Consider the following 17,426-nt stretch of genomic DNA (forward strand, 5'->3'; position numbering starts at 1 on the left):
CAAACACGTCAATATGATTTTCAAAGTATGTGGAGTTAGATTTTCCGGCAAGCAAATGACGCTTATGAGTTCCACGCTGGTAAGAAACAGCAATCAAGAAGAGAGGTTCTAGATATAAGCCAGACAAGAAAGCAATGCTTTGATTTCTTCTTCTCACTTTAAAAAACAAAAAAGTAATACAAATAAAACTAAATTTGAGCAAGAAAACACTGATTGTTCACTCAAAAGTACTACAGTAGTATTCTTTCCCGATGTTTAAAAACCTGACAGAAAAACAAACACCCATAGCCTAATACTGCTGCAAGTTAGCAGATTCACTCAAGTATACTTCATACGTCTGCATTGTATATCGTAGTCAATATATACGCTGAAGTGCCTACACCTGCTTATGAGACAGAGGTTCTCCTTTTGGAAATTGACATTTACCAGTAATATGTTCCCTCCCAAGTGCTCTGCGCATAAGAAAGACTATGCTACAAAACATATTTAAACATGATATTAAATGCACTATGCAAGGCTTGAAAACGCTATGCGGTTGGACCACTTCATAATGTCGTGTCACTTTCCTTTTTTATCCAACCGACACAAGATAAGGCCTACAAAAAAGCAACTCTCGAAAACAATGCAGAAATAGAGTAGATAAAACTCAAACCATTCAAAATAGCCACCCCCTCTAGCAGACTTTGTACGCAAAGTTCAAACAAAACAGCTAATACAGTCACTGAGCAAAACAGAACCAGGTAGTAGGAAAAAAAGTGTGACTTCTCTTCCGAAATGTAAAACTAAAAGTAAATGTATTAAGAAGAATGCAACTACCAGTAGTGCTAACACCACAACTAACAACATTTTTTCCCTCAGAAATCATTATCAATCAATCCCCATTGAGTGGCCACACAGCCCGTTAAGAACGTTGTGCACCAGTTTTCACACTGTTCAGATTCGTATTTTTACATCCCACCATGCACATATTCAAGGACTCCGTAAAATCGAAGACCAAGGAAATCTGACAACCAGGGCATAAAATGTGCATATTATCAACTACACAGGCATAACAATGGCCCAATTATGGTTTCCTTCTCCCGTGGAGATGTTGCAGCTATTGGGAAAAGGAATCGCTATTTATTCAGAAATACATCCCTGACAGGACCAGCGATAACAAATACAGAGCTACACTTTCTCATAGCTCTTGCTCAGCCATACAGGTTTACTGTATGTTTCTGTAATGGCATTAAGGGCACAGTCATACTTGGGACATCTTCAACAAATAATATTCTTCAGGAGTGACTGCATGAATAATCTGGCAGAGAGTGTGTTAAATAAATATATATATATGAGATACATTACTCACCGTAATCGTATTTCTGATGCTTGTATCTGCTTAGATTCACATGCTGTGTATAGGCCGACATGTAGTGGAAGCTGCGGAGTATTACAGTTTGTTTTTCGAAACTCAAAAATGGGCGTCAACACAGGGTGTGCCAGTAATATTATCCCTAGTGTGACGTCCACTGTACCCATGATCCCTCACGCGTGTAGGACCCTCAGATTGTATTTTTTCTGACACACGGTAGCATGAGGAGTAGCGCGAGTACAGATTATCCAAGCAGATAGAAGGAAGATAAGACTACAAACATCCAAGCGCCTTCTCTCAGAGGGGAGGAAGGGTGGGTCGCATGTGAATCTAAGCAGATACAAGCATCACAAATACGATTACGGTGAGTAATGCATCTCTTCTGAGGCTTGTGGAATCTGCTTAGATCCCATGCTGTGCATTGATTAGCGAGCAGTATTAGAAGAAGGAGGTGGGATGTGAGAAGGGTCCTGAGCAAACACTGCTTGTCCCACTTGGGAATCTGTCTTTGAATGAGTGTCAATGCAGTAGTGCTGAGTAAAAGTATGAATAGAACTCCAAGTAGCTGCTTTGCAAATAGTGTCAAGGGGTACATTTGCAATGAAAGCTAGAGTGGCCCCAAAGCCTCTTGTAGAGTGGGCTCTAGGCGTAAAAGGCAAAGTTCTTTCAGAAAGGGAGTAACACAGTTGTATACAATTTACAATCCACTTAGAGATGGCACCTTTAGAGACGCAATCTCCCTCTTTGCCTGTAGCTACGGAGACAAACAGTTGATCTGTTTTCCTTAGCGGTCTGGTCTTGTTTACATAGTAGAGGACCGCTCTTCGCACATCTAGAGTGTGTAGTTTCACCTCAGCAGAGCTTTTGGGTTCCTGGAAGAAAGCCAGGAGCTCAATGGACTGGTTCACGTGGAATTTTGAAATAAACTTCGGCGAGAACCTAGGGTGTGTATGTAGAGCCAGTTTATCCTTATGAACAGTAAAGAAAGGATCCTGCACTGACAGAGCCTGAATTTCACTGGCCCTTGTGTATTTTGCGCCTGATGCAGCGCGCTCAGCATTTTGTGCTTTAAATTGGAAAAATACCTTGCTGGCAAAGCACTAACTACCTGGAGAGCCCTCGCCTGGCTCATTTCTTCGAGAAACCCTGGTTTCCACTCTTTCTCTGCCTCTCCCTCATTGGGACCCATTGTTTCTTTCCTGCCTCCAAGATGGCTGCTCATTTTCCCTTTGCCTAAGCTCCACTGGGCCTGCACTGGTCTCCCCCTCCCATTGGTTGCAGAGGTCGCCATAGACCAATAGCAGCAACCCGGAGGCGGGAGCCTGCCCAGTACACCAAGGCCCACACAAAGGCTCCCGTCAGCTTCCCTGTCTGCTTTACAGGCTGCAACATGATATTTCTGCCACAGCCAAACCCTCACTGAGGCTGTTACCCCTGGACTATTGGACTACCATGACTCTTGCAACACATTCTGCCGTGGTTAGTACCTCCTTTCTGACTTCCTTTGTACTACCTACTCTGCAGGTACTCCTCAGCTCTCCTTGTTATGTTCTCAAATTGTAGTCGTGTCTGTACTCACCCTTACCATCGGACTCCCACTTGTCTCCTTAACTACAGGACCTTCATCTATCCTGAAAGTCAAACTTGGGTGTAATTCTGCATTTAACTTTGCCCATTGATTGTAATCCTGCTAGCCCAGTGACTGTTCCATACCGCTGCACCTGCTTTCTCCCCCCCCTGCCTCCTCTCTTCATACTCATGGCGCTGTCTTTTTCTCCCATCTTTTCCAACTGCTTCTCTATCAACAATCCTTCCCTTCTCACTAAGTCTGGAAAGAAGACGTTTAAAAAGGATATCTTGGCGTCCAACCCTGGTCTCCCTATTGCTGATACCTATACCAGCGCCTCTTCCAGACAGACCCTCACCGACATCCTCTTTGTTGTTCCTTCGCCTGATCTATGGACCCCCCCCATATGATCTCTGTGCTCTGTCCTGTCTCCTCCTCTCCCATAAATGGTGGCACTCGCTGGGAAATCCTCATGGCTTCTTTGGACTCCTCCAGAGTCATCCTTAACGTCTACCTAAATGGCACTGTCATGGTCCAAGGTCCCCAGGCAAATCTCCTCCTCTTCGATAGGCGTTTCCCTCACCTCATCAACTTCCTTTCTTCTCAGGCTGTCCCCTCCTCTCATTCCTTGGCTACCTTGCCCACTCTTCCCTCCTTTGCCCATCTTCTGGCTACCTCCACAACTCTGCAGGGCATAGCTCTGATTTGTACCCCTCCCCGGAAGGTCTTTAAGGCCGGCAACCTTCTTCATCTTGCCACTCTCAACTCTCGCTCTGCTGTCAAACACTCCTCTGACATCTGCCACCTCCTTGAAGAACTTGACCTTGAAGTTCTTGGTCCTACAGAGGCATGCTTCACGGCCAGCTCTGTCACGAGCTTTGACACTCTCCTCCCTGATGGCTACAAGATCCTCTCCGCACCCAGATCCACTCGCCCTGGAGGGGGTGTAGCCTTGATCTTTCCTGAGTGGATTCCTGCCACTATAATTCCCTCTCAGATCTACTCCTCTTTCGAATGCCTCGTCTGCAGGCTCTCAATCTCTCCTAGCCACTCTCTTACTGTTGCCACTCTCTACCGGCCCCCTGGTCAAATCACCTCCTTTCTCTCTGAGTGGGCTGACCTCTCCTCCTCTCTCCTGGCCTCAACCACTCAACTCCTCCTCCTTGGTGACCTCAACATTCACCTTGATTCTCCCTGTTCCTCCAAATTGCTCTTTCGCGACCTCTGCAATTCTCTATCCCTCTCCATCCTCCCTTCTGGCCCAACGCACTCTGCAGGGCACACACTTGATGTCTTGATCTCCTCTAGCCGCCCCCTATCTATCCCTCTCTCCACTCCGCTCTCCTGGAGTGACCACTACCTCCTCTCCTCTCATCTCTCTCTCTCTCTCTCTCTTCCCCCCAAGCCAAGCCTACCCCAACACTGCTACCTACCTTCCCGGACATCCGGCCCATGAAGCATGAGTCAGTTGAGGCTTTTGCTTCCACCTTCTCCCCACCCCCTCTTCCTCTGGCTGACTCACACCCTGACACAGCCCTGTCTTCTCTCTATTCTTCTCTTCCTGATACTCTTGATGTTCTTGTTCTGGTCATGAGGTTTCGCCTGAAGTCCAAAGCCAAGTGCAATTCCTGGTATGACTCCGACCTAGCTACACTTAACTTAGGTGTAGGGCGGCGGAGAGAAAATGGAGGGATTTCTGCTCATCCTCTAACAAACTGGCCTGTCGCCTTCTCCAAAGGCAATACCGTCCCTCTGTCCGTACCAAGAAGAGAGTCCACATTCAAGCCAGTGTCTCTGCGGCATCTAACACCTCGGCCGAAATCTTTAAAATTTGTAAGGAGCTGGCCAACCCTGCTGCAGTCTCTACCCCTCCCCTTGCCTCTCAGGCTTTTTGCAATGCCCTGGCCTCACACTTTATCTCAAAAACCTGAACCAGAACTGGCTACACGCTCTGCAATTCGCCTCGGGGTGGTCCCTCGGCAGGCAGAGGTTACAAGTGGCGTGTCTGTCAACCCAAGGAGCACTTGGAGCAAAATTGGAAAGGGGTACCCTCCATAGGCACCCTGTGGCAGCGGGCCAGTGTGTAGGAATATATATATGAAAATATATGTGAGTGAAGAGTATGTACCACCCCCCACTCTCCCTACTTGTACAGGGCTGAGGCCAGAGGCCTTCCGGGGCCCAGCCCGAGGCCAGAGGCCTTCCGAAGCCCAAAGTCCGTCGTGTAGTTCGACGGCAGTCTTCTTCTCTGGCCCGGCGTCGAGCTTCGGATTCCGATGACTCGACGTGGGTATTGAAGAAAACGGGGAAATATATATTATTTAGCAAATTATGGCTAAAGCCAGGGAACTCTGTGGGATGCTTCCGACAAGTATGGCGGAGAAAAACAATCTGAGGGTCCTACACGCGTGAGGGATCATGGGTACAGTGGACGTCACACTAGGGATAGTATTACTGGCATGCCCTGTGTCGATGCCCATTTTCGAGTTTCGAAAAAACAAACTAATACTCCGGAGCTTCCACTAGATGTCGGCCTATGCACTGCATGTGATCTAAGCAGATTCCTCAAGCCTCAGAAGTATATATATGTATATGTATATATATGTGAAAGTTTGTTTGTGGCGAGATTTGTGGCAGAGCTTTGTTCCTAATACAATTCCACAGTGTTTCAACAATCTGCACGACATTTTGCAAAGTTACCTGTTCGGACCCTCCAGACATTACTGGCAACATGATGTTTGGAATCCCCTCCCCTTTACCCAGATTTTAGCACCTTCACACATGAGACAGTTGAATGAAATCGGCGAAAAATTAATGTGGTCGTAGAAGGACCGGTCCTGGCACGAGGAACAAAACTCGAGGTCCAGGCCCTAGGATACATGGTTTCCAAGATATCTGCACCGTAATGAACTGCACCAGGCCAGGTTGAGGCGACAGGTGGAGAGAGCACAGAAGGTCCCAGTATGCAGCAGCACACCAAGTCGTGCCTCCCCCCGGCCCCCAACGTCTGCTCCGTGGTATGTCCGCCAGCCAGATGCACCCATTCTCAGTGCAGTTTACTTCAGGGTGCAAAGCACATCAAGCAATAAGCGAATCTGAACAGTGACCTACAGGATCAGTGTTCTAATGTCTGTCCACAGAACGCGTACTTCTGCTAGTACAGTATACAATAACATTACAGTAAAAAAAGAATACTACAACAGAAGAGACAATAACAATGAAATACAAACAAAGATAATAAATAAGCAAAGCTCAAATAGCCACATGTTCAATTAAAAACACAATCAATAGCCAGAAACAAAAAGAAAAAACACTTCTGATCCAGGGAAGTTTGAATTACAGTAGGAATTACAGTAGGCGAGGATGAAAAGGTGGACTAGAATGGTGCCTGGGTGTATAAAGGGAGGGGGAATCCCGTGTTCTGCAAATGTACTTTCACATCTGGACATTATCACATGAAAAAAGGGGTGTTGAGTTGAACTGGTAGGTGAGACATGTTTTATATTGGAAGTAATGTAAACAGTATGAAGTAAGTTTAAATGCAGAAAATATAAAATAACTGTAAAGCGAGTTACTATAGGAAACGATAGGTTTTCATTTCCAGGTTCTGGTATATTTTCTACACATAATAACACATTTGGAGTAAAAGATCTGAGTAAAAAGATGTTTCATTTACATGCTACAAGCATAGCATGTGGCATCTCCATTATGCGGCCTCTTTAAATCATAGAAGGCATTGACCAAAGCTGAGGTATTTTATGTAATTTCATATAATGAGCAAACATCCAGCTTTAGGTTACATCGAAGGGGTTTGAAAGTTTCAAACAATCCCATTAACGCAGACACGGCAGGCAAGGTAACGGAAACATTGATAATCATAAGGAGAGTGGAAAGTTTAACATGGAATTAGACATCCAGTCTCAAGTCTGCTTAAGTCAACTCCTACGAACCTTCTCAAGACTAAATGAAAAATAGGACATCCCAGAGTAACTCGCCACAGTTCAAATCGGTCTAGCTAGACTCAGACACTGGGCCAACAAAACAGGTAGTTATTGGTAAATGTAAATACACGCTGTATTCTTTTTGCTCGACAAAACATTTTTTTGCCAGGATTTTTCAATGTCACCCCCTAGAAATGGTACTTGATCATGAAATATAAGGAAAAATGCTGACGAAACGGCATAAAAATACAAGCGCAAGGTACCATGCAGAACATAGTTCCCCCTTCAACCAAGTGCATGGACCTCTCAGAAAGAAACGTAATGAAGATCAAAACTTCTAAAGTACACTAAAATACATTTCGATTTAATGGAAGTGGACATGTGTGCTACCTTGCATGCAATACATCATATATTGTGACGATTCAGCACTTATTTGGCTCATGCAGCTAAACCGAAATATATTCTACACAAGGGGCTGAAGAAAGACATGTTAGTATAATGGACTCTGTAAAATCACTTACCACTGGAGCGATTTTTGCGGTTCGATTTCCCACCAGTAAGAAGCATCTTCAGACTGTTCCGAAACATTGTTGTGTGGTTTTGCCTTGCTCAAGTTGAAATCTATACAAATAAAGACAAATGCTCAGTCTGCAAGATAGTTGTAAACTATGACTACAACAAACATTGGCAATGTAGAAGGTCCACACATCAGGCCAGTTTATGTAGGGAATTCCAGTGTTGGGGTTTACAGATATCAAAGTAGTGAAGCCATACCACTGTGCACGGTCACGGCTTTAGGATCAACAGAAAGCTCTAAGCCAAGGTCTTAAGGTTTTTTTATATTTAACAAAAGCGGCACAAGCGATATGGAGCAATGTAGTGGAAAAATGAAATACAACCAACTCCAACTTTCCAAAGGACAGTAGTCCACCAATCCTTCCCTCTCTCCATTAGTCTCCGCTCAGTGACTGTCAAATGTCACTCAGTCTTTAGATGGTTTAGTACACTTCTTTCTCGGCATGTTTGGTTGGATGCTTGGTTCTCATAGAAGTTGTCAGGTTGCCGTTTTTTTCTTCAACTGGAAACTGAAACCACCTGCCTTACTGGTATGGATTGTCTGCACAAAGGCAGGACATCAGACTCCTTTGGTTCTTCACAAAGATTGTGGTGGGCCCGGAGGCTATCAGGTTCAACCATAAGTTATTTTTATTATTATTTTGCATTTTTAAAGCGCTCACACAGCCCGCGGGCATCGAGGCGCTGTTACAGGAATTGTTTTTTTGTTTGTCTTAGTTGCGAACACGCTTAAATACTCAGAGGTTTCTAAGCACAGACCCGGGCATCGAACCTGTGTTGCTTCATCTTCCAAGGCGAGAAGGTTGTCGCTGAGCTATCCTCCCAAGTTGCTGCTTGTAGACCCTCCCGAGGTCTTTCCCAGCACTTGGGCCTCGCCCACTTAGTTAGCCTGATGCCTCTTGGCATGCTGTGAGAAACCCAAGGGTATTATCACAGATAGGCCCTGGGGATCCATTGCTCAGGTGGCCAGGGAAGGGCCAATCGTGCTTGGATCCCAACCCTGGGGCAAACAAGCGAGGGAGGATCACCTGGGCAGAGGGACCTCGGGGACTGCAGAAGGAATGCTCTTGGGTGCACTGTGGTATCCCCTTTCTTTTGACACACCCCTACCCAACAAACCCTCTGTCTGTATGGGATATTATTACCAAAGTTCTATTCTACCCCAAACTTTTCCCATACCGAAAAGAAGGTGAAACCATCATGGAAAACAAAGACCACCCCTGAATTCCAACATGAGTTTTACCCCTCTTTCTTCGAAACCCATTTTTCAACAAACCTACATTCAAAATCCCTTTTCCTGACAAATATCTACAACATCTTTATCCCTCTTTTGTAAAACACCACAGTTCCCATAATCCCATTCCCTTACTGAAATACCCTAGGACTGAGACGCAGAAGAGAGGCACATAGTATGAGGATTACTGAGGGAAAACCCTTGGAGAGACAGAAGACAGACTATCCCGTCCTAACAATAAGTTGTCCCACTAATAAAGTCATGTAAAGTCAGGCAGAACCAACCCTGACAAAACACCTGCAACCAATTAACACCTCACAGGGAGAGACGGCAGTTGCTTTTGGGAAGCAAGGAGGGAGGCTGCAAGGCTGAGTCCGGCAGAGGATCCCTACCTAAATCTCAAGCACTCAGAGAGCGAGGCTGGAGGCAAGACACGACTGGGCTAACTGAGCAGCTAAACCTGAGAAAGTGGAACCTGGAAAGCAAGCTCTGGGAAGGCTGCAAGAAGGCCAGGTGAGAGACCCACATTTCCTAGTGGCAGCTGATGTAGTTAAGCGGAGAGCATCCTTTTCGAAGTCCTTGATGAGAAGCCTGCTTCCCTGCCACTGACAAATGTAATTTGGGGAGGTTTGATAAACAACAAAGCCTAGAAATGCCATGAATAAAGTGAAAATTGAAGGAAGGCAAAAACCAGTGAGTGATGCGAAACAGTAGAACAAAAGCCTGGCTGATTGGCCATGAAAGAAACAGTATCAAGTACAATTGCATATAAACCGGAAACTGCGTTTGAAAGAGTGAAGAGTGCTTTAAAGCGACCAGACGATATATTGTACTGGAGTGGTCACGCTGTAGTGAAGACGGCACAGTCGAAAGTCTCTGAATGTAAAAGTAGAACTGAACCAGTGATACAGGATCCATGTAAAAAGCTTGCGCCCGATCGAGGGGAGCTTTCAATTAAGAGTGTGAAAAAGGACAAAAGAGCTTGCACATGAATGAGGAGAGCTTTTCAAGTGGAAAGTAAAAATAAGAAAGCTTGCGCCCGATTGAGGGGAGCTCAAAATTGTAAGACTACATGTACCAGAAAGTTGACTGCACGAGAAGAGTAAGTAATTGTCGGAGTGGTCAGCCATTGTGGGGAAGTTAAATCGATGCCGTTTCGAAAGTCTTCGACATCAAGAAAGCTTGGGGAAGGGAAACACGAGACACAGATCTTAGTACCTTTATTTTTTAAGCGAAAGAAGCTTGTTTGCAAAAGACATTTGCAGTGTTTATGTTTGACCGGCCAGAGCCTGTTTTTGAACATTGAGAGAAACCTGTTGAATGAACATTGAGAAAAGCCTGTTTTGAACTTTGAGAGAAGCCTGATTTTGATACAGCCAAAAACCTGATGAATTGTTGAACTACTCCAGTAAGCCAGAGTGTGCCTTAAAGAAACTGTGCCACCTAACTCTAATGTATATTATCCTAAGGTGAAATCGTAGGGGAAAGGAGTTTACCCTTCTGTGGGTACTTTACTATCCTGATTATTTTGTTGAACACACTTTTCTTACTATTTAAGCACAGTAACCTCACACCTTTTTGTATGAGCTTAGGGCAGGCAATAGGTATATTAGTGTAATTATTATTGTTTTGGACTAGACTGGCTAAAACAGATTTTCTTTAATTTAATGGTCGAGATTACTCCCATTCTAGCGTTAGGGCAAGGTAGGAAGTCTCTCACCCTTTTGAAACTGTTTAATAAACACCCTTGAACTTAATCTGTTGTGGTGTGGTCTTGCTTTTGATAGCATGGGTTCCTCGCAATGGGCACCTCGTTCTTCTTAGTAATTCTCACACTTCCTTCCCAATGCTTACCTTCTCTTCTCATTAACTATCCTTTGGTCGCCTTGGAACAAACCAGGTTCTCCTGCTCTTCAGGTTTCTTTCCATCCCCCCTTTCTTATCTTTAACCTTCACCTTCTCCTCCTCCTCCTTCTCCTCCTTCTCCTTCTCTTTTGGGTCTTAGCCGATCCCCACCTCCTCCTTCTGAAAGCTCCTCGCATCAGCCTTCTCTCCCAAATCTTGTTAGATATTCTCGCCTCCTCCCTCTGAAAACCTCTCTGAAACACCTCCTCCCTTTATTTAATTTGTTGGTGTCTGCTATTTGTTCACCACCTCCTCTCCACCTCTCTTGTTCTCCACTAACCCTTCTCCATCACTCTACTTCCTCTGCACCAGTTCTTCTCTGCTGCCTTCTTCCTCCCTATAGCTCATCGCTGCACCCCATGCATTGTCCTACTCTTTACACATTCAAGGAAAACCATTCCCCTTTCTATCGGCCAGCGGGTCCACTCACTGACAGGGAAATGGTGCGATTACATCCAGCTGGGGATTTGTTTTAGGCAAGGCTGACTCACCTTAGGAGCACAAAAAACCCAGTTGCTTCTGTTCCCTTAGTGTGCAGAAATGCAGATCTGCAGCTCGAGATGTTAACATGGAAGAGGTCATCATTTTGGAATCTTTTGATGTGGGTTGATGAGCCGTGCCTTTCATACTGGCAATCTTCATTCTCAACACTTGGCAAATTCCCATTTCAATGCAAAAAGCCACACTCAGAATAGCACTGCGAGGTAAGCTTGCAAACAGCGGACAGAGAAGCGCGGGGCACAAACATGGCCTCAATTATACCAAAACTATAGGTCTACATTGTGCTGCGCACAGGGACCTATCCCACTGTCTGGTGGATTCATGCAAGTGTTGAAACCTTGCACCGACTCCAGTGCATTCCCCTTTGAGCAAGTCTTACCACTTGGATTGTAACATGCAATTTACAGGTCTAGTTGGTATTTTGGGGCAAGGGGGCTGTGCAGTCATTATCAAAAACAATTTCTAATGGTACCGATTTGGAAACATGCCCGTTTAATCACTGCTCCCATATAAGATGCTTAGCAAAGGAAAACGGTCCAATGAATTTAGACAATCAATGAATGTAGGTAAAGGAATTTCAAAAGACCAATTTGAAAGAAAGTACACAGTTTAATGTTTAGTGGTTCACAAAGGAATACAAAATAATAAACATAAAAAGGCAAATTTACATCTTCAAGCCAAAAGCTTGTGCGTAGTGTAACAAAGCAAGGTTTATCCTAGACACTATGAAATTACTGAAAGAGACCTGCACACAACCCATTTTGCCAAGGGGGTTGAGAGAGTGAAAAGGAAAGAAAAAAGTGTACCAAACCAGACATTCAGTCAAAGTACATGAAGAGGGCACGCTTACAGACAGATGAATTAGATCCAAATTTAATTCTAAAGCCTAACATATTTATATCTCAGGCAACACTTAAGTGTTGGCTCTTTGCACAGGAAATGCTTATCAATAAAGACAAGTTTATGCCAAAAACATCAATACTACAAGTTACTCAAAAATGCCAACCTGGGTTTCTGCTTAAAATGGCCAAAAATACTTAAAGGGACAAGCCTTCATCAGGTGTTTGGCAGGCTACTGCTAGTATTATTCAGAGCCCTCTACATTCATCAACTACTCCAAAAGTATTACCATTTACATAAATCTCAGTAGGTGTGTAGGAAATCCAATTGTAAAATACGAAGGTTTGTAACTTTGTTGTGTCCCCAACTGACATTAACCCTTTAAATGCCAGCGACGAGCCGGCTCGTCGGTAAAAACCGCTCCAGGTTGCCACCGACGAGCCGGCTCGTCGGTAGCACTTAAGGGGTTAATGAGGGGGGAAATGTTGGCGGGTTTGGGCGGTGAATACCGCGATTTTAAAAAAAAACCATTGGCACTGGGGGGGAACCTCAATGGCACTTAAGAGGTTAAAAGAGTTCTGGTCCTTTGTAAACACAAGGGAAAGGAAAGCTTGATGTTTACAACTATAAAATAGCACCTACCAATTGTTGTTCGGAGCAATAGTATAATATTTGGATTTGATAGTCGACCAACTGCTAGTTGTTTTAGGGCTTCATTACAAGTCTGGCTGAATTTTTGCACAATTTCCACTAAGCGGAATTGGCGTTAATGCGGGTCGTGCAGTGGTATTAATACTGCCACATTACAATCTGGCATGAACGCGTGCCCCATTATGGCAGTAACGCTAATAGTGCTCAGCGGAAACTGTGCCGAAATAAGGCTCACCGCTGAAATATCAGCGCTAATAACTCTACCACCGGTATCCCCGACACTATTAGTGCAGGCGGAAATTGTGTCATCGCCCAAATGGGAGGCATGGCACCGGCCATCTTTAAAAACTCAATCCAACCAGAATCACCCACTTCTTGCAGCCGTTCGGATCTGGAAGACAGCAAACATGTCACAGGAGAGGACACGAGGCAAGGTGCCTTAAAATCGTCTACCCAAACGTTAAATCAGTGCGGGCGAACTGGTGATTCTCACTGATGAGGTTGTGGCCCACTGCAACAGGCTGTTTGGCAGAACACAAAGAAAAACATTCTACCAGTGGATAACTGCCATCTGGCATGCCATCAGCGAGAAGGTGACTGTGATGTTCAGCATTCCCTGTGATGCCAAGAACTGCAGAAAGTGGTGGAACGACCTCAGGGTCAGAGTGCGGGGACTCCCGCACAACACCGCCAGGAGTGCCTGGCAACAGGAGGTGGGACTGTCGATACACTGGTTCTGACGGCCTGGGAAGAAAAGTGCTGCACCATCCTTGATATGAATGGCATTGAGGGAGTAGGAGGTGCGTGCCAGCAGCCAGGAGATGAGTCAATCCCCCCACCACACAGCAAAAGACAATGCACAATTGTCAGTCTAGCACAAGACGTTGCACTGGTCAGGGACACATGTCAGCAGACCCAGCAGCTGGACAGGCTAATCAGGTTGAAGTGACGGTGCCGAATCAACCACCCTCGACATGAGCCAGGGAGCAGGGCACCATCTGTACCCCTGAGAATTACAACAGTGTGAAGGGGTATCATGTGACCAATACAAGTGCCATGCACACCACACCCCTGTTGGTGCACCATGTGCCAGCGGGATTGTGGTGCATCAGTAACCACAACACTGAGCACCAGTCACACCAACATGTTGTAGGCCCAGTTGGCGTGCCCCATGTTTGAATGGCAGAAAAGCCCCATGGAAGTACATGTCCTCCCTACACCGACATGGGCACAGCTAGCCAATCACTGGACACCACAACGCAACAATGCTGGCTTCAAAGGAGCGACCCATAGAGCCATGGCAGTGCCATAGACAAAGCCACCTCACTCACTCTCACAAGGTTTGCGCCATCCGGGGAGGGGATGTGGGGGCATAAAGGACCAGAAGCATGCATGCCATACATCAGCTGTCCCAGCATGGATACCCTGCCCTCCCCACACACAGGCCAAAAGCCACCTGGCCATGTGTCACACACACATGGCTGCAACCATTCCCATAATGCTATGTCCACATGCAATGTCCCTTGACCAACCATGCCCATCTGCCCAAATGTGTGGGGTGCCACTTTGTACCATAGCAAATGTGTCTTACATACCAACACACGTGAAAGAACCATACGCATACGCGACAACATTTGCTGACAACATTTCCTATGTCTCTTACAGGCACTCATATATCACCAGAAACCAGGAGGACGACGAGGGAGCAGGCCAATCGGGAAGTGGGGTCTCCAGGCCCTCAAGGTCAGCCACCACCCAACAAAGGCCCACACAGGCCACGCCTAGGTGCATGGACTGCCGTGAAACAGCTTGACGCAGCAAAGCCAAGCCTGCAGGTGGCCCACAGACCCTGCGCAAACAGCAAAGACCACCAGGAGCACCTACAAGCCCACTGCACCCATTCAGGCAGCTGCAGTGTCAGACACAGAGGCCACAACTCCTGGCAGGGCCACTGCCAAGCCACAGGAGGACCTCAGCCAAGTGACACAGCCTGATGAAGGGCCACAAACCCCAGAGAGCCCTCACCACTGCCAGCGTGCCCAGACGCCTGAGCCAGATGTGGACACGCCTTCCTATGGCTCACAGGCCTATAGCCCTGAGCCACTGCACAGCACCCCCCCTCCATTCAGTGCACAACACCATCCACCAGAAGCTGGATGAGATGGAGAAGCGGCAAAGGGAGATGGAGGCCATTGGGCACACTGATTCCCAACACCTCCAGGCAATCCACAATTGCGTGCAAAGGGCCACCCGCAGGATTGTGTGATCAATGGGCAGAAACTGGGCAGAGGCAGCTGCCAGTACTGCTGCCCTGACTTTGTATGGGCAGAGAGTCAGGGAGAAGACAGAAGGTGTCTCGGCCCTTGCAGAGGCCATTTGTCAGAGCACCAAAGTCACACTGCAGCACATTCAGGGGCCAGGGTCAATACCCTCAAGTTCCATGACACCCAGTGAGAGGTTACAGCCAAGCAATTGGGTCTCATATCACTAGGGTCTGGCATGGGGGAAAAAAGAGGCCACGGAAATGACATTCAGACAGACTTTGCCCAGAGAGGCAGTGCTGGGATGTTGGTGGCAGGATAGTGTGCTGGGGTGTTGGTGGTGGCACGGGGAGATAGTGTGCTGGGGTGTTGGACGGAAGTGGAGGGGTGATAGTGTGTTGGAGGGGAGGGGGATAGTGTGCTGGGGTGTTGGTGGTGAGAGGGGGTTAGTGTGCATGGATGTTGGTGGCAAGAGGGGATAGTGTGCTGGGAAGTTGGTGGTGGGGGGGATAGTGTGCTGGGGTGCTGGTGGAGGGAGGGGCGTTGGGGAATAGTGTGCTGGGGTGTTAGTGCACATTGTTTCATTAAAACCGTTGAACTTCATCAATGCGAGGTCATTCCTGATTGTGTTATTGTTGTGTTAATTAATGGAAGTGAGTGTCACACAGTGGTGCATTCCTTGTGCCTTGAGTGCCTTGAGAATGTGTCAAACAAAATTGTCTATCAGTCCCTGCCGAGCCAGTCTCCAATCCCTCACGTAATTTCTGGCAATGCGTGCAGTTGCCTCTGCCACAGGCACTGCATCCTCATCCTCTAGAGGTAGCATGTCCACATCAGGGAGTAGCGGGCCATTTCTCTGTAGGCAGATATTGTTCAGGGTAAAGGGGTACCCAAAGGTACGCTCGATGCGCACACACAGGTCCTGCTGTGGGGGCGGCTGTAGGCAATATCCTGCAGTGTTTGTGGATCACGCACAGGGGTCATTAGCCAGGAAAGCTGCGGATAGCCGGAGTCACCTGCATGGGGGGGGAGACACAGCGATTAGTCACACTGTAATGAACGGGGGTTGCCTTACACAGTATCAGGGCAATGGACTTTATGTGCATGCATATGGGGCCTCATTATGTGGCATGTGCCAGTACAATGTATGTGGATGCTGTGTCACTCGTATCATGTATTGCTTTTATTTTACATGCACCCTGTTCCCTTGCAGCAGATGTTACGTAATGTGTCTGTCGGTGATACGTGGAGCTGAAATGGTGGTGGTCTTGTTGCTGTGTATTGCTCTTGTTCATGTGGCATGCTCGGTTTCCCATCGGCCCTCACTAGGCTTCTGGGGCCGGTGGATCGGCATTGCGTACTGGGTGTACATGGGTATATGACTGTGGTACTGGCAGCGTTGCCGGTGTGTGTTGCAATGTGGCAATTTATTTGCATTGCTTTGGATTATGCATGTTGCATTGTGGTACCTGTAGTTATGTGTGTGTTTGGAGTTCCATCTGTATGTGTTCTTCAGCTTCTCCGTCAAGGAATGTCCAACACGTGCAGGCTCCATGGGCTATACTGTGATGTTGGTTGCGTGAGGTGCTCAGGTACGAGTTTTGCATTTTCTTGTCATGCCACGCTTTGTGTGGTTATTCACCTCCCCAACCCCTATTTGGTCAGGTGCTGCGCAGTGCACGCATGCAGTTTTACTCACCCACGATCCACCTCTGTTGAGCTCTGTGCCTCTCCATGTATCCTGGAAGTGTGCTGTTCCGTAGGACCATGGAACCGTGGGTGGAACCAGGGTAGCGGGCACAGCAGTAAGTGATGTACAGGTTGGGGTCACAGGGCACCTTCACATTCAGGGAGTGGTAGTGCTTCTGGTTATGGTACACTGCTTCGTGGGCCTGGGGGGCCACCAACATGACATGGCTACAGTCCAAGGCTGCAATGACATTTGACATTTGGGCAATGTCATGGAACTGTGCCTTCATGGAATTGACCTAACCCGGGGTGATGGGCAGTGAGATGTGGAGTTGCCCATGCCGCAGTAGGGCTTCCAGCACCTGGCCCAACACTGCACAAAGTGTAGGCTGTGACATGCCATGCATCATGGGCACAGTGTGCTGGAAGGTGCCAGTTCCTAAGAATTGTAGGACGGACACTAACTTCAGCAGTGGGGGCACAGCTGTCCGGATGTTAATCCTGCTTCCTAGGTCGTCCTGATTGTAATGAGCAGCTCAGTTATGGTCTCCCTTTTGAGGTGGTACAGGGTCACCAACTGGCTGTCAGTGAGGGTTCAGGGTGAGGGCCTGACACTGGGGATCGGTGCACGCCTTGCTTTGGCTCTCCCCCACCTCCTCCACCCCGCCCGCCCCCACACCTGTACTCCCTGTGCCCTGGGCTGATTGTCCTGCATCTCCACTTCCAGGCGCTGCATGAATAGCTGCATATCCCAGCTCGCAATGGCTAGCGGCAGCATGGTGTTGGGAACAGTGTTTAGGGAAAGGGTGTGCCTTATGTAGCCATCTTGAGCAGATTGCGATCACCTGTGGCTTCATTTCTGTCACCTGCGTTCATTTACCTCCACCTGGAGGCTGGGGCTAATTGCACC

The 17,426-nt window shown here is 47.2% G+C and overlaps 1 protein-coding gene across 4 annotated transcripts in view; it reads right to left on the reverse strand.

The window, feature by feature from the left end:
• The window catches only part of TANC2 (tetratricopeptide repeat, ankyrin repeat and coiled-coil containing 2), a 3,436,361-nt gene that overhangs the window by 2,654,575 nt on the left and 764,360 nt on the right, over positions 1 to 17,426 (reverse strand). For all 4 annotated transcript variants that reach the window (XM_069634135.1, XM_069634134.1, XM_069634133.1 and 1 more), the window contains exon 4: positions 7,381 to 7,480. In XM_069634135.1, the coding sequence (XP_069490236.1) occupies positions 7,381 to 7,447 (67 nt within the window). In that variant the 5' untranslated portion in view covers positions 7,448 to 7,480. The remainder of the gene's footprint in view (positions 1 to 7,380; positions 7,481 to 17,426) is intronic.

This window comes from Ambystoma mexicanum, chromosome 13, assembly GCF_040938575.1.
Source record: "Ambystoma mexicanum isolate Mex_15411 chromosome 13, UKY_AmexF1_1, whole genome shotgun sequence".
Classification (NCBI taxonomy): Eukaryota; Metazoa; Chordata; class Amphibia; order Caudata; family Ambystomatidae; genus Ambystoma; species Ambystoma mexicanum.